The sequence below is a fragment of the Cyprinus carpio genome, chromosome B10 (genome assembly GCF_018340385.1).
Source record: "Cyprinus carpio isolate SPL01 chromosome B10, ASM1834038v1, whole genome shotgun sequence".
NCBI lineage: Eukaryota > Metazoa > Chordata > Actinopteri > Cypriniformes > Cyprinidae > Cyprinus > Cyprinus carpio.
In genome coordinates, this window is record NC_056606.1 from 18,790,794 (window position 1) to 18,809,637 (window position 18,844).

Consider the following 18,844-nt stretch of genomic DNA (forward strand, 5'->3'; position numbering starts at 1 on the left):
GCAGTTGCCAGCAGCTCATTTTTGTGCACTCAGCAACCTGATTTCAGCTGATTCCTGAGTTTATTTTTAAATTGGTTTTGTGTTGTGACGTAAAAGCAGCTAATGCTCATTAAAGGTGATGAATGGTCAGCTTGTTTGTGTCCCGTAGGCTGAAGTGATCACAGCAAAATCCCTCAACTCTTATTTACACACAGTACAGTACAGTACAGGCTCCCTTTTAGTTTGCCAGTGTGAATTTAAATCGAATTGGCCAGAATAGTGAATTAAAATTGGAATTTGCAAGCGTTTTATGACAAGACATGAATTATGTCATTACTTTTTTTTTCATGGAATATAAGGCCTACATTATTTCTGATCTGAGCTATAAAACTATAAATACTGTTTACAGTGCATCAATAATTAACAGAATTTAAGTTTGGTCACATGGTTTTCACTGCCTAGAAATAAATGCTGAAAATATTTGTTTCAAATAAGTGTGTTAATATTAATAATGTATTAAAATTAATTGAGTAAAAATGTATTATTTATACAATTAAAAATAATTAATATAATGCAATTCAGTATATGTGAATTAAACACAAAGTTTTCATAGATATTACATTTAAGATGTTAATTATGTACAGTAATTTCCTCAAATTCTTCTGAAAATACCCCAGTATGTGTATCAGAAATATCAGGGAATTTGTGTTTTCCAGGCGTAGTTATGAAAAACTATTTTTATTACTTCTTGGAAATTTCTGTAGTGAATGTACAATGTACTTTTTGTTGTTGTTGCTAGTTTACTAGTCTAATATTTAATTGCCTTGAAGCTGTTTTATGTGCAGTCTCTATGCAAAGTGCCCCCCCTCCAATAACTGGAAAAGATATTCAAAACCTAACAAGCCACACCCTAGAAACTACTTGAATGGCATATTGTTTGAATTCTACTTCCTACAATTTAAATTACAGTTCTGCATCCTACTTGCCAATTTGATTCAAGTTCATCCAAATCAACAGCCAAATGTACAGTACTCCGCTTATCACATCTGTGTTTCTCTGGTTTTTACATATTAATATGCATTTTTGGCCAGAAGCATGCAACCTCTTATGTGTCTCTGAGACTCTGATGGTTATATTAGCATCTCTGCTGGTGGTCTCACCACTGCCACACCTCAGATGAGGAAACAAGCTGTACTGATCCACAGTACACACACTGAGAAAACGCAGGATCTAGGTCACCGCAGGACAAGACATGGCCCGCGCAGAGAAAGAGAGAGAGAGCGAGGGAGAGGAGAGGAGAGGAGAGGAGGAGGTGAAGTGAGTTCAGTAATGAGGAGTCCTCATCCCTCTAGGGTGGGTGAACCATGTGCAGTTCTACATTTCACATAGTTTAGAGCATCATGGTTCAGAGCAGGATTTTATCATGCACCTCACCCGTCAAGATGGGCTGTCACCCACGGGTGTCCACACTCAGGAAAAGACTGCACTTTCGCCGGGATCCGTGAGTACTTTTTGTGTTTTTGCCTCTAAAACGGCTCTTGAAAGGTGTTGTGTACAGACTGTAATTGGCAGGCAGAAATTCATGGCCAGTTGATCCAGCCTGAATTGCTGTAGCAGATATGGTTTCCTGTGATCTATTGAATTACGCTTTACGTAGAGACCTCGAGAGGACAGAAAGTTGAACAGAACTCCTGATTATTCAGTGTATTCACACATAAGCCATGATTGTGTGGTCACATATATGTAAATTGTTTGCATTTATAATGCCTTTTAATACACATTGTTTTATAATATTTTGTAATGTTTTAAGTTCTCAACTGGATAATGTATTACAAATGATTATAATACATTCTTATTCTTGCTATGCCTTTTAAATGTAAAATGCATTAAAAGTACGTGATCTTTTTAAAAGTTTAATATGTTATAATGTATGTGGTTAGACTTATGCATGAGGTTGCAATGGTTCACCCAAAAATGAATGAATAATTCTCTCAGCATTGTGCCATTTCAAATCTGTTTGTTTTCTTAACAACATAAAAAGAGTAATTCCATGCAATTATTCCATGCAGTTTCAGTGAATCGGCACAGAAGCTTTTAAGATTCAAAAAGGATGCAGAAGTACCATAAAGTAGTCCATATGACTATGAAGATTTCTCAAGTCATATAATACATTCTTAAAAGTAAAGCCTCCAAAAGGGTGTTTTTGCAGTGATTTTAAGCTTCAACCAAAAAGGGTGTTTTTCCAGTGATCCCATAGAAGAACTTTTAAATGAACCATTTTGAAGAGCACTTTAAAAATCTAAAGAATCTTTTTCCACTACAAAAAACCTTTCCTACATTTGAAAGGTTCCATGGGTGTTCAAGGTTCTTCATGGGACCATTGATGCCAATAAAGAACCTTTATTTTTAAGAGCGTACCAATGTAAGTGATTGATCTTTGTGAATGAATCACTGAATCAGTGAATTGAAATCAGTCCATTTTGTGAACAAATTATGCAGACTGTTTTATGAACTGGATTCATTGACAAGAATCTGATTCAAATTCATTATTCATTAATGAATTAAGCATCACTGCTTCTCTCGTAAATTCTTATTCCAAGGAAAGCATGAATAAAAATCAAGCTTTTCATATAATACAGACTTAAAATTAGTCAGAAAACTTGCAATGTAATGCACACTTCATATGGACTGCTTGTAAGTTTTACGGTGCATTTTTGGCATTTTGGAGCTTAACAGCCCTGTCTTCTTCACTTTCATTAAATTGAAAAGAGCAGCTAGGATATTCTTCAGAAACTCTGCTTTTATATTCTACAGAAAGAAACCCATACAGGTTTTAATGACATAAGATTGAGTCAGTGAAGACAGAACATTCATTTTTGGTTGAAGTAGCCCGTTAACAAAGTGATTCTATACAGAATGAACGTCACACACACACACAATTGTGTGAGAGGATGAGAGAGTGAAAGAGTCATGTCATGTTCTTCTGGTCAACATGAGCTCAGGGTCACTGTGTCCCTGTCACAGTAACTAGACTAACTAGATCTGTTTCTCTTCAGTCACAAAGCTTTGATGAACACAGATTTGTGTGTGTGTGTGTGTGTGTGTGTGCGTGCGTGCACTAGTGTGCCTGTTCTTTAATTAGCAGTTGTTCAAGGCAGACTTATTAACAAGGAAATCACTCTGCCCGCCTCACACTCTATTCCTCTGTGTATTCAAGGTGAGATCAGACCTTGTACATTGGACAGGGTTTTTGTTTTGACATGATCAGCAACATTCTGAGTTGCCCTTTTTGCTATAGTTTGTTAGGAAATGCTTATGCTGCAAAAGAAAAGTGCAGCGAGCCTATATCAGGAAGCATACATTATTCACTGCTTTCTCTCCTTAAAAAACTTCTTTCTATATTTAACGTTTTATATTTCCTAACAACTTTCATGTAATTGTTTACAGATACCATGGCCACAAAAGGTGTTTGCATGCAAAGCTTTTAAAATGACTAGGCATTTTTATACAGCTGAGTTAGGACTTCTCAGTGCCTGCTCAAAATTCAGTGTAAAGGTGCAATGCATTAAAGCCAGACTGAATTATGCCTGTTCTATCCCACCTCAGCCTCTAGTATCAAAATATATGGTTTTAATTGCTATGTAAATGTATTTACAGTAAGCCACCTCTAAGCAGCATTAAACAATTTGTGTAAAAACACCTAGATGCCAATACAGAAGCACTTTTGTGCCAGTGTGGCAATTTGGCAATTGGCATCTTTACGCAGCCGAGTTAATGCTGCTCTGTGCCTGCTCAAAATTCATTGTAAAGGTGGTATGCCGCATCAAAGCCAGACTAAATTATGCCTGCTCAGACTTACCTCGGCTCCTAGTATCAAGTTATACACTTGTAAGTGCTGTGTTAATGCATTTATGCTACCTCTGAGCAACATTAAACAGTGTGGTTTGTGTAAATACACCTAAATGCCACTTCAGAAGCGCTTCTGTGCCACATTTGCAGTGTAAATGTGCCTCTAGGTAACTAGATAACAAGCCAGCTGGCATTATTTTAAAAAAGTGATTGCACAAGCACACCTTTAAAGAAAAACATTTTATGAGGTTTTAGGTTTGTTGGTCTAAAATGTTTTAACACTAGTTATATTGTTTGAAACGAACACAGTATTTGGACAAATTCTGGTTGTCATGTTAGTTGAACATGTTCATAGTTCATATGTTGAATTGTTAACCTGTGGTCATTGATTTGTTTGCATCATTTTCATCAAATACTTGATGGGGCCACTGTACACACTGTATATCAAAGCTTATAGTAGATCAAGTGGTTCAGAATTGTTCAGTGTTTAGACTGTTTTCTCAGTACCACCAACATAGTGGCTGTCAAAATTGTTGTCGGATGTGAAAGCACATTATTGCTTGACTTTGTTCCTGTAATAATTTTTCAGGCTGCTCAATGTGCCCTTGTTGCCTCAGTTGTTCTTGTGTTCTTATTTAATTGGCCAGATCCCTGTGAAAGATTTACAGGCCATCTTTCATCTGAGATTAGACAGAAAACTGCAGCAGCAGTGTCCTGTTATCAGAGCTGATGATTCATCAGATAACTGTAGACTTATGTTATCTAACACCCCAATCAGATACTGCTCTCTCTCTCTCTATCTCTCTCTTTCTTTTCCACTGAGCTGTAAACAGAGTCCCGTCTCTCATAGTAAGGTCATGTGCACTTTTGACTTCCCGTTAAACGGGCTCTTTCAGCCATATGTAAGCTGAGTCCTGTCTGGACATCTGTCTGTCTGTCTGTGGACACTGAGATGTTTTACTTGCAGATTAAACTAACTCCCAGAGTCCTTTGGGTTCTTTGTGAGGAAGAGTGGGCAGTATAGAGCCAGTGAAAGTAGGTCATGAGCAACTGATTGAGTTTTCCTTCTTGTGTGGGATTCACCAGTGCTGCTGTATAAATCTCAGTAAAACACTAGAGACCTCAGTGTTTGAATCATAAGTCATCTCCTTAGTAATTTGTGATGGATGAGTAGATCTGCATGGAATCTGCACTGAATTCCACATATTTCCATAGATTTTTAGCACGATTCAACAATTCGTTAATAAAGTTGTACACGTCTGTAAATCTGGTCATATTTATAGTTACAATTATGAATAAGAATGTAGTACTGTGAGTTTGTGGAGCTTTCTGCATATATAATCATAAACGTACATATTTCATATTTTTAAATTTTAAAGCATTTTTAAATAAACAAGGTTTAGTAATAGTGTATTTTCAGTTAGTTTGCCATAGTTATCTTTTTCTCTTATTTTTTCTCAACAATCAGTGAAAAAGTATTATTTTTTTAAAATTATTAGTTTATTAGTCACAAACTGATATTCCAGGCTAATTATTAGGCCAATATTTTGCCTTGGCATCAGCTATTTTCAGTTTGGCCAGTTGTTGTTCCCCCTACAGCGTAAAACTCTTGTTCTACCCACAGCCTTGTCAGTGCATAATAACAATAAAAATGTATACATTTTTGTGTACATTTTCAGTAAAAATTGTATAAAATAAGTGTTCATTTTAATAATTTTGCCCCCGTATTGGAAATAAGTCATATCTTCTAACCCTCTGAAATCTTTTCAGTGGTATAATAATCTGTGTTGTTTTTGCTAGTCAGGGTTGTGTGTGTGTGTGTGTGTGTGTGTGTGTGTGTGTGTGTGTGTGTGCTTGTGTGTGCGTGCGCGCGTGTGTGTGTTTGTGTGTGTGTGTGTGTGTGTGTGTGTGTGTGTGTGTGTGTGTGTGTGTGTGTGTGTGTGTGTGTGTGTGTGTGCGTGTGTGCATGCAGGGATTAGCTGTCTCACTTCACTTCTCCAGTACACTCCCTAACCGAGTCTGACAGTCACCTCATCACCTGACTCCTCACGCTCTCTTCTCATTGGCTGGCTCCTGTCAGCCTCCATGTGGTAGTGAGCTTGGTGATGATGAGGGGCGGGGCTATGTACCAGCTCTCGGAGGCCATTGGGCTGTGGGGCTAAACATAGCAGTACTAGACCCCCAGAAATAAACTCCAGCCTCCACTGGCTTGGTTCCGCCGGCCCGCAGGAGCCAGAGATCCTCGTCTGTGCTTCCCCACTCAGATCCCCAGAGACCCAGCAAGGGCAAAGGAACATGTGGAACCAATGACGCAACCGATTACATGTGCAATGCTGATATTTCACATAAGCGCTGACCTCCACTAGGTGCTGGGAAATTCTAGAAGCACTGCCAATGAAACAATTTTTCCTTATTTGGACATCAACCTTTTTGGTGGCTGATAATATCAAGTAATATCATGTACAGATTGTATAAGAATCAGAAAATGGATTTATGAAAGGATATAGGTTGTGCCACATTATGTAATTAAATCCCAAGGTAGAGCGAAACATTGCCCATTTTTAATTTTGTCCTCACAAACCTATATCGTGCATTTTATTTCCAGATAAAATTGTATTTTAGACAGCATGCAGTGTGTTCGCATTCAGGGCCTGTGATGGAGCTGTCCGTTCAGCACCAGAGTGGCATGCACTCACTCTGATTGTCTAATACTGTTACAGGGACTCATTCTATGCTTAATTGGAAAATGGGAATTATATGGCTGTTTTTGAGTTTAAATGGATGTGTTTAACAGTCTTTGTAAATCGGCATGTGTGCTGGTCATTTGAGAAGTATCACAGTATTTGGAAGTAGTAGTCAGAGGTGTCATTCTTTTTATGTCTCTCTTGTGTATCTTTCTACTTAAGAATTTCACATCTAATTAAATGTGTTACTTGCCATTTCTTTGCAATTTGTGAAATGTACTAGTAATTTCTAATGATAATTGTTTCTACATCTTTCTTTTCAGTGTAGGTGTGTTGCCACTGACAGTGATTAAGTCAAAGTCCTAAAATAAAAAAAGTGAAAGTGACGTGACATACAGCCAAGTATGGTGACCCATACTCAGAATTCGTGCTCTGCATTTAACCCATCCAAAGTGTACACACACAGCAGTGAACCCTCACACCGTGAACACACACCAGGAGCAGTGGGCAGCCATTTAGCTGTTGTTTGTTACTGGCTGTCAATCAAACGCTTTACTATCTGCACTTCCAATGGTAGTTTCTGTGGTGTATGACTGTGTATTTGGATGTATTTTGTTACATTGCAAACAGTTACTCTCCTTGGTCTTGCCTCAAATCACTATCTCTCATTGAAATTCACTTCTGATTATGCTGATGCTGCTCTGTCAGTTTAAACACTCCTTGTTAGGGATGCAACGATACAGCCTTTGCCAGTTGAAAATAAATACAAATATGTAACAATTTAAGTTGGCTGAAATAAAAAAAAAAAAATCGCAATACAGTTGGGGGTGGGAGTTTATGTGAATGTACATGAGAGTTTTAGATGGTATTTTCTTTTCACCTTGCCTCTTTATAATGCAAATAAAACACTATATTGCCGCTGTTCCATAAGCCCCACCTGCTGTCAGAGAGTGAATTTGCATTTTCAGCCCTTCTTGCTGTTTTTGTTTCTTGCAGATGTTTTATGTAGTATAGTTAAACAAATAACAAAAAACAAGTTTTGGTTTTATAAATTTCAATTAATAAGTTTGTGGTTTTGTTTGTTTTTATTATTAATTGTTTGGTTTTGTTTTTAAAGGAAAAGAGCACAGGCAAAGCCTTAGTTTGTTTATATGAAGAGATTTCTTTCATTTGTGTTATTTGTTTGATTTGGGGTTTGTTTTAAAATTTCAAATTAGTGTTGTCATTTGACGCATTTTAATTTCACAAAGAAATGTTCAGTATTTTGTCCAAACAATAATAAAAGAACACCTTTCCGGTTATAATTTGTCCTAAATCTTTCATTTATAATTTGTAAAGAATCGTGAGAGTTGAGAGAAGCATTACATCCTCCTTTTGTATTTTTGTTCATATTTTGGTCCTGATTAGGACTTGAAGCAATACATTTTGTTGGTACAGAAACAACTTTCCTAACCACTAAAATAAGAGGGAAAGGATACGTTTGAATACTATTCATGCCCAAAAAACTCAATTCGAACCCTAAAATTTTATTGGTTGGTATAAATGTTGTTCAAGGATGTTGATTCAGGAACACGTCATACTTTGCTAAATCATGGTCACTGTATTTAAGAATATTTGGAGACAGTGACTCAGCAGTGTCTTGTTTTTTATACTCAGTCAAATCTGAACGTCACATCCCTCTGCAGTGAACACTTCCATTGCTCTTTACTGGCAAATACAGCCTAAACGCATATCAAAATTTAACAGACGTTTACGTGTTCAGACAGCTTGTGAATGTTTAGGTGACCTCTGTGTCAACGGGATCAGGGAAGTGCTGCTGGCCTGTACACGTGACTAGATATTTGCCATAATATCAGCAGTGTGTGTGTGTGTGTGGCATATAGCAGCTCAACTGGAATAGAACAAGACACCAAACAATGCATTTCTCTCATCCTCACACACACACACACACACACACACATACTATTTTCGAAGTGTTTACCATCCATCTGTATTAAGGGATTAGAGGACCAGCTGTCGACTGCCTCATAGTCCCTCACACACAGAACAGCAGTGAAACCGGACTGGAATCACTTTGAGTCAGGAAGGAAGCAGGGGGGAGTGGCCTGAGGGATCTGAGCATGCTCAGTGAGCGCCGGATTGAGACGAGAGCCGTTTATGTCCTCATCTGCAGGAAGAGAGAGAGAGAGGCTGCTGCATTTCAGAGAGGTGCGCATGAGCGCTTTACACACAGGATGTGGAAGTATGGCTTTGCCCGGCACTTTCATGCAGAATGAGGCATTCTGAGTCGGGCTGATCGCCTGTGCTTGGGATTACCCAAACCAACCCGGATTAACATCCTGCTTGGGATGCCTTGGGAAAGGTGTCTCGTGAAATGGGAAGATGACACTGTGGGATCAGGACAGCCTGTACTGCACTAATGAAAGGCTTCAAGCTCGCCTGGTAAGATAGATGGGCAGATGTCAATCGGTTTGTCATGGGCCTCTTCTCTCTGTGCAGTGCTTGTTTGTGTGTACGTAGTGTCGCAGGAAAGAGATTTTGTTTGCCATGCTCATCCTAAACACCTGCATTGTGCGGTATGCGCTCTGAATCTGTCACTGTCAGAGATCTGCAATGACGTATTAGTGTCCACTTGTTTACATCAACCAAGTACAATGTCGACTTGGTCTGATGACTGATGAAAGCAATTCATTCTACATAGCTCGGAGCGATTGGCAGTCTCACAGCTGAGGCTGAGATGGTTGACTTTAATGTTAAACTTTTAATGGTTATGTAACAGTGCCCTCTTAGATGACAGAATGATTAGATGGAGGATAGTGGATAGTGGAAGCTTATTTAGGAGCTCTGAATTCAGAACAGATTAGTCTTTGAAGTGATAGTGACAGTGCAGTTTTCATGTGATCATCTCATATTCCTTTTCTTGTCTCATGTATACACTGCTACATGTGAACAAAACAAAATGTCGTAGTGTGCTCAAAGTTGTTTGTAATAAAGGTGCTAAGTGGTGAAATGAAATGTAAAAAAATATGTGGAAAATGGTAAAAAAATTGCCCATTTATGTCATGTTTTTTATCATGAAGCAGTCACTTGATTAAAGAGTTTTAATTTGAACTGTGTTTTAATACTGAACTGGGTCATGGACACATTTTTGTCATTTAAAATGCAGTACTGTGTGTTTGAAATCACAAACATGCTTAATGCAAACTTTTGGGAATTATGTTATAGTGCAGATCTGTTCCATATCAGATCAGAAGTTGATAAAGCTTGTTTATGAAGAACTTGTGTTGAGATCATGAGTCTTATATATATATGTACATATAGGTACATTTAGTTATTATTTAGTTCATTAAAATGTCATTAAATAGCTTGGACACTAGTTCTGAGGTTTCCCAGACACTCTCCCTGTATGCCATTTGTTAAAAAATAAACAGTCCCGTCCCAGACTCACATCATCAGTTGATGGAAATTAGACCAATAGCTTGGTTTTCTTATATATACCATGGTATTGAATGACTCATATCTATCTTATTGGAAGTGTTTTCTATGAATGTGTGAGACTTCTGATTCATTTGCCGCTGTAAAGCCCGAAACACACTGCATGATTTTCGGCTGACCCAGACGAAAGATTGGCATTGTGAAACAATTGTGGCGATTTCTGTGATCATGGTTCATCCACTTTTTTTCAGCACACACACACCGGAAGTTACGCACATATAAGTTACAATAGCTATGCCTGCTCTTTCATTAAAAATGAGCAAAAAAAATTACCATATAATGTCAAAAGAAAAAAGATATTACCATATTATGTGTTATAAAAACATGGAATAACTGTGTATTTTTTGTAGGTGGTTTATCTTCAGTTTTACCATTTACTGTTTTATCTGTACAGATTTCTGCTCGTTAGCCGCTCTGCGGAAACAGTGTGGAGAGTCTCAGCATCTGTGTGCTGCTGTGTCCTCCGGTGGGACTCTTGAGTATTTTAGGGTTTGTGCTTGTTTGTGGGTTTGCTGTGTGACCATCTGTGTGTGTTTACTGCAGTGAAATCCCATCTTTGTTTTTTTTATGCAGTTATGTGTAAGTGACATGCTGATTTAAAATTATTCAGTGATTTATTAATATTTTTGATATTTTTTTTATTTTGTTTTCTTTTTTTTTTTTTTTTTTTATGTTTTTTGGTGTACAGTATAAAGATCCTAAGGCAGATGTGGTCATATGACCAGCTCCCTCTCTAGTGTAGTCTGTCACAGTCGAAGCATGCTAGTATAAACTGCATACTGTTAAAAATACTGTGTGTGTGTGTGTGTGTGTGTGTGTGTGTGTAGTATGAAAGAACGAGCGTAATTAACAATGGAAGGCGAGAAGTTGAGGAGTTGATTTATCCACATTTTAATACTCCTCTAGTCAAAGAGCTTTTTAGCATTTTTTTTTTCTGGGCAGAATCTGCGACCCCTTAACCAGTTTGATTGAAAGATTCCATGGCTGCAATATGCTGTATTTTCCACCAACTGGCAACCGGGGACGTAAAACCCTATTGGGTAAAGTGTCAGTGGGCGGAATCACACAGATCAAAACAAAAAAAGACAATCCGAAATGGAAGATTGTTTTTCGAAAAGCAAGAATGTGAACTTAGCATGTTTCCTAAGTATCTCTAAACACTTTAATTTTATTTATAATTTACTACAGACAAAAGTTTACAGCACTTGTAAAAATGTCATTTTGCAGCTGGATCAAATATTACGACACGAAATGCATTTTAATTATGGTTGATTTCTAATAGTTAATTTATCTCATGGGAAATAGGTGTCAAGTGCATTGCATTGTGGGATACGCTATTCCAAGCAGTATACTGTACATTTTGGCAGTTGTACAATAGTAGGTCTGCTGGGTATTCTATGCATTAAAAATATTTTATGCTTTTCCAAGTATACATACTGTTGGTTACAATGCTTCTTTTTTTTTTACAGTAAATATGGGCTGTTATGTTTGTGTTTTATTCTCTTTGGTGATTTGTTGCAGTAGCCCAGCTGAAAAGCATTGCCATGTATTACACTGCCTTGACTGAGCAGATTACAGGCCTATTTTAATCAGAGATGCGCTGTCTGTCTCTGATTCAGTGTGGATCAGACTAGTTTGATTTGATTCACACATTCATGGTTTGATTTGATCTTTGATATTTTTATTGTCTTTTCCCAGTCTCTCTGTTTCAGCTATGTTGTGATTGCGAATCATCTGATTATTCATGAATTATGATTACAATCTCATTTAACTCATATTTAATATCTTTGATATTAGACTCTAATTTAATGTAGTTGTTTACACCTGATCTGATTTTGCACTGATTTTACTCAAACTTTTATCTAATTCTCATCTGATTTAATTTTGATCTCACCTGACACTGATCTGATTTGAGTGATCTAACTGAATCATGATCTGATGCAATATTATCACCTTAAACTGGACAGATGACAGTTTAAACAGACCTTGCTGATCTTATTAGACTCTCATCTAATCATAACCTGATTTTGCCTCTGGTCTAATATGCATATACAATCAATACAGTCAAATGTTTAGCATAATTAAGATTTTTTAAATGTTTTTTTTGAAGTCTCAGTAAGGCTGCATTTATTTGATCAAAAATACAGTAAGAAAATAACAATATTGTGAAATAGTATACAGTTTAAAATAACTGCTTTCTATTTTAATATATGTTGAAGTGTAATTTATTCCTGTGTTGCAAAGCTGAATTTTCAACATCATTACTCCAGTCTTCAGTGTCACATGATTCTTCAGAAATCATTCTGATATGCTGATTTGCTGCTAAAGAAACATTTCTTATTATTAACAGTGTGAAAAGATTTAGCAAAAGATTTCTATTTTAAATAAATGCTATTTTCAAGTTTCTATTCATCAAAGAATCCTAAAAAAAATTATTATTTAGTTTCGCTAAAGTAACTGAGCACTGGTTGTATTTGATAATAACTGAACACCAAATCAGCATATTAGAATGATTTCTGAAGGATCGTGTGAGTAGTGAATGACTGCTGAAAATTTTGCTTTGTCATCACAGGAATCCATATTTTTGCCTCTTTTATCATCCACCAAAAAAAACTGTAAGTCTCCTTGTTAAGAAAAATAACAGCACATTGTTAATCAACAAGACTGAGGATTTGAGGCGTCATGCAATATGCAATAGTAATATTGGTTACAATACAAGTTATACAGTCCAGAATGTACTGTATGTGTGTGCAGAATACACTGGCATATGCATATGTGCCATAAATGCATCGCAGGAGCGGACAGAGAGCGAGCGAGTAAGAGTGAGAGAGGGGAGTGGTGTGATTGGATAGGGGGAGGGGTAGAGAGCCAGAGACTGGCTTGTTGTTCAGGCTGCTGACGTGAGTGGCTTCATTCAAGAAACCCATGAATATTAAATCAACTCCAGCCGCCACACTGTGCCGCACAGCAGCCATTATTCACGCCAGCTCACCGTCCTCCGTCCCCCACTGACCCTAACTTAATAATAGCGAATGACTAATGGGACCTCAGAGGAAACAGCCATGCAGAAGAGTGAAAAAATTAGAGAGCTTGCTTGAAAAAACAGGGATGCTGGATTCAGAGGAGATAAGCTCCGCCTCCTCTTTTCCTCCTCTCTCGTCACATCACTCCATCCTCACACTGCAGCCGCACTGAATGAATGAAGCAGAGCCCAACGCTTTCATGTAGCCCCTCATGGCCACCAGGTTTGTCTGTGTGTGATTTTTGCATGAAAATCATGAAGGGAAGTCATTGTTTTTGCATTTGCATGATGGGTAGTCGCACCTGACTTGTCCATTAGCGACAGTTTCCAGTATTTTAGTTCTCACAGATGCTTTTGCCACCTTGCAATATTTAATAGAGTCATTTGTTTGATTTTACCAGCAAATAAAGCCATTTTAAAGCCATTCCAAGCAGTTCTTTTTATCAATTACTCTATTAAATATTGCAAAGTGGCGAAAGCATCCGTGAGCTGGATGCTTTTAGAAGAGTATCATACATGCGCCATTTGATCAGGGCATTGCATCGCATTTGCTGCATGTAGCAAGCGTTTTTTGCATCAGATAGGAGTGTTTTCACCTCTTCAACGAGTGTGAGAAAGATGTTTATCACTGCTTTTTGGCCGCTAGTGTGAGAGAGCCGGATCCTCTGACTGGTGGTTTGAGAAAATGTCTTAGACCATGTGGGTTGGTTTTTTGGTCTCAACATTTAAGCAGAAGTGTGAAAACTGCTTTCACACATACACACACATGTGAATACTCTGTGGCCTGTCATTAGGCCTGTTATGAGTGCCGATATGACAGGTGAGAGGTAAGGTGAGGTTGTTTTAGTATCAAGATACTATTATATATTTTTTTGTTAATATTTGGAATATTTGGAGTTTTTATTTCCATATTTTTTATAATTATGTTTATAGAATTGTAATTATAGCACAAATATAACAAGGAACCATAAAAAAAGGTACACACATAGCTCAGATTTGTAAGACAGGAATATAATAATACTTAATACATAATAATTATTATTTTTATTAATAAAAAGATGTGTATGTGTGTAAAGAGAATTTTTTGTGTAGAGAGTTTTATAATTTTGTTATATCTATTGTTTTTATAGTGTGTCTTCATTATGTTATGTGTATTAATTTTTAGTTAAAATTCTTTTAGTTTAGTTAAACTAAATGAAAATGAGAAACGTGGCCTTATCAACTAGCTGAAATATGTTTTTGTATATTTTAAATGATTATAGTTAATTTTTCTTTTATTTCAGGAAATGAATTTTTTTATGGTTTTAGTTAACTATAGTAATCCTGGTGAGTAGCATATAGACTTATAACGTATATTTAAAAATGTATCAGTAATTTATCAGTCGATATTGAATATTTAATTGTGCATGCTTGTTTAGCATGTATTTACATTTTACATGTTTTGCTTTTATCTAAATATCACAGTTTTCAGACTGTACATTATAAAGTTGTGATGCTTCATTACACCTATGGCACTTCAAGTGATTTATTTTAGTGTTTAGACTACTTACTTAGATTTTTACTATGGAATTTAAAATCAGCAACTTAGCAGTTCATTTGCCGGAGTTGTGCTCCCCCTTTGTAAATTGAATGCAATGATGTAAAAGAAAACATTTAAGCAGCTGATCTAACAGATTCTTGACATCATGACAGATGTAGATCTATGCAATGGTAATTTGATGCCACTGTTTCTGTGAAGGTTTCGTCTGCAGTGATTTATTCGCCGTCAGAACCTTGTACAACATGTGGACTTGTGTTCTGGGAGGGGATGGCTCCTAGAGTGCTTTAGTGTTGCTGCATGGGCAAATCACAAGTGCATTAGGTGGATATCATGAACCCAGAGAGATTGTGAGGTGTTTTATGAGTTGCTGTATTTTATCTGTTAGCTCTCTCTCTCTCTCTTTATCTCTCTTTTGTCACACAGTGTTTGTTTTTCCAGACGGGCAGCTCTTAGCTCAGGTACAGAACATTAATAATTAAGATAGAGCTTGGTGCCCTTTTTGATGGACAGATGAAGGACTGACAGCAGGAAGATGGAGGATTACTGCATAGAGAGACTGAGACAGAGATAGATGGAGTGGTTCTCCTTTTGATTGAAAAAAGTTTTTCCTTTCTACATCATCTTGACCTTCGTAAGCAAATAGTCTGATTAAGAGATTCTGTGTGTTTGAGGTCAGCTAGTGAGTGTCATTCTGATGGTTTTTCCCAGAAGATGACTTCATTGTCTAGAGGTTGCTCTTCATTAGTCTAAGAATTAATGAAGTTCTCAGTTACGCTTTATTTTAAGAATCAATTTTGCATGAGATGTTTCTCCGAAAATCCCTTTGAAGAAATAAAAGAGGCAAAAACAAAATGAACATGCACAGTATGACTCAGTTCATGAAGATTAATTTCTTCCTTTTTTCTCGGTTTTGTGCTTCAGAAGGATTATCAGATGTTTAGTTCCTGTATTTTGACCAATCTTGTTTTTCTGATCTAAAAAACACCTTATGAATTTGCATTCATAAATTCTTCTACAGATAATGTGAAATTATAATTTATTTTGAAGTTAATATGATAAGTCCAGTGATGTGTAAGTTATTTTTAGATGTTGTGTTTTTTTTGATGTTTGTGAGGTTTCTGTGTTTATTTGTTCATAGATGTTGGAAGGGCAGAGGTGAAAGGCCAATGAGTGGCCTCCTGGGAAAATTTTTGTTTTAGTGGTTGAGTTCTGTTGTTTTTAAACTGAGCCAGTGGCTTTTTATTTACCTGAACCTAACTTTTTACAAACCTTTTGTATTTTCACATTTTCATGAAGGCATTTAGTTTATTAAGTGTTTTGCTGGTTTAAAGAAAACTTCCTCTGACACATGAGCACTGCAAATCGGTGTGCCTGGAACTCTTGTGCTTAAAGTGTCCGGCCATCATCCAACATACATTTGTATTCCTTTGGAAGTACAGAATCTATTTTTTACTGGATATTTTTCTTGTTTCTGTAGCACTGCCAGTAATCTCGAACCGCAGCTCGCCGGCCTGCTCACCTGTCCTGCGTAAACGCTTGCGCTCCCCAACGCCCCAGAGTCCAGAGGGAGAGAACATGGTGGAAAAGAGCTCTGATCATTCCTCTGATAAATCCCCCTCCACCCCGGAACAGGCCGTCCAGCGCACCTACAGCCAGTCGCTTCACACCACCCGCCCCGGAGGGAAGAACTCCAAGGTAAACATGTGTGATTGTACTTACTGTACTTCCGCTCTCTCCGTTTTCATATACCACATGTCTTGCACATTTATTGCTACTGTGGGATCAAATTCTGTATCATTTTTTAAACTCAATTCTGAGTCATATTATAAAATTGCAGATGATTTATACCCATAAAGATGAATGTCCACATGTTCTTATATGATAACAATGTTTACAGTTTAGCTTTCCAGTAATCTGACTTCAAAACCCAGTGAGCTGCCAACCTAGAAAACATTTTTAGGCGTCATATTATTTTAGCAGTATATTCACTGTGGATAAGTCAGTCCCAGATGAGTTTATAATATTTATTATAAATATAATTATTTTTAAATAAAAATATGAATATTAAATATTAAATAAAATTACATTAAATTAAATTATATTTAATGATAATCTATTTATTCTCATTATATATATATATATATATATATATATATATATATATATATATATATATATATATATATATATATATATATATATATAAATAAGCTTTTTCTAACAAGTAAGTCTATGCTCAAAATTAACAAAAATAATGTATTCATAATCTCTGCACAGGAGGGACTTGGTGTTGTTTCCAAACAAAAGAAAATGTATCAGCATCAGCTGTCTGCCAAAATGAGTTTAAAATTATAGGAACAGATATCAGATATCCAATATCATGCATCCCTAATATATTTTTGAACTTAACATTTTGGTTTGTACTTAAATATTTTGCTTCTAAAGATGTACAGTAGACAGCCAGGCAGCTCAGTAGATTTTGAAACAGAACTCTTGCTTTCATTTTCATATCATTGCATCTGTTGAAGGATTTCATTTTCAAGATTTTAGGGAAGAACAATATATTTTATAAATAGAACAATATATATATATATATATATATATATATAAAAGTATGTTTCACAAAAGGAAATCATTTGAGAAATACTTTATGCCTGTCAAAAAAGACAAAAGAGGCACATTTCATTATGGTCTAAAGTCAGTAATCGTTGCATAATCATTTCATAATCATCAGCAGCACCTCATGTACAGGAGTTAATCACAGAACATCTCTTTGCTATTTTTTTTTTTTTTCATTTTTTTGAATTTTTTAGTGTTTTTTTTTTTTTTTTTTTTTTATGTTTTTTGTTCTTCTTATGATTGATGGTAGCACAAGAGACTGTCTAAAGTAAGCATCACTCTTTTCTGCTCTACTGTACCTCCACCCTGCCTGTGAGCCATCCCATTATGCTCTGATTCACATTTCTGTGCTAAGTTAACCTAGTACTGTACATGCTAAGCAAACCCTGTGCGAAACTAGCTAGTAATGCCAAATTTAATGTTATAAATTGTGTTTTTATTAAACTGTGAAAAAAAATGTAATCTTGACAACAATCTGTACCGATGCAGCATCACACCAAAACAGTTTTCAGTTACCAATCCCATATAGAGACGCATTACTCATGTCGCAGAGGCAGAAAAACATATATATTACTAAAACATCTCACACCTGACCTCTTACTCTTGATGAACTTCCTCTCCAGTATGACAGACTAAACCTGATTAAAGTAAGAAATCAATATTTGTGCCCTTGAGTCCTGCCCCGTCCTGTGAGAAGGGTCCGCAGTAGAGAACTGTAGCGTTCCAATGCTCCGATTCTGCTTTATTTCTCTTAGGTCTTTATATTTGTGTATATGTATTATAAAACTATATCATAATCGTTGCTAAGACTCGTTTGAAGTAGTTGTGGTTTTGTAGATCAGTCCTCCATAAAAGGTTTAAGAAGTTTTGCAACATTTGAAAGAAAAGCTTTGATTTAGTGTTAAGACTGCCCCCTTGTGGTAGCTTTGTGTATGAGAACTGTGATACAAGCACTGATGAAATCAATCCCATGCATAAACAAACAGAGCTGTCCCATAATCCCTTGTTTTATGGTATATTTAAATGAATTGCACATATACCTGTGCTGATCAAACATTTTTGATAGATAGATAGATAGATAGATAGATAGATAGATAGATAGATAGATAGATAGATAGATAGATAGATAGATAGATAGATAGATAGATAGATAGATAGATAGATAGATAGATTGTCTAATATATATGTTTGTATATTCCCTTAAAAACTCACTCTGATGTTTCTCTGTTCCTCTCTCATTTCTTTCAACAACAAAATCTGATTCTTCAAACTCACAGAAGAGTCAAAGCTGGTATAACGTAAGTCTGTTTTTATTCTTCATTATGTTTTGCTCATATCAGTGATTTTTGATACTGATTGTTGTGTTGTGTGTTTGTATGATATTGGGGTCATGAATGCTGTTTTTCTTTATTTAAATACTGCTTTGTTGCTCCTCCACAATGCTTTATCAGTTGTAGGATGATGAGAATCATGTGAATCTGGGAGCTTGTCGCCTCCCAGTGTTGTTTGAGTTAAACTGCTTTCACTGCTTTTCATGTTGGAAATGATTACCTCTTTGTTCTGTAAGGCTGGATGTTTGACCTGACATTTCCCAGCATTTGTTTTCCTGTGGGAAAGAGTTGATTTTTTTCTTTGGGTCAGCTAGCTCTAAATGAT

The 18,844-nt window shown here is 36.4% G+C and overlaps 1 protein-coding gene across 1 annotated transcript in view; it reads left to right on the forward strand.

Annotated features, from left to right (window-relative positions):
* gramd1ba (GRAM domain containing 1Ba) overlaps window positions 1-18,844 on the forward strand; it is a 38,226-nt gene that overhangs the window by 6,738 nt on the left and 12,644 nt on the right. The window contains 5 exon segments of the mRNA XM_042733029.1: window positions 16,047-16,059; window positions 16,061-16,264; window positions 16,569-16,571; window positions 17,439-17,456; window positions 18,466-18,486. Coding sequence (XP_042588963.1) covers window positions 16,047-16,059; window positions 16,061-16,264; window positions 16,569-16,571; window positions 17,439-17,456; window positions 18,466-18,486 — 259 coding nt within the window.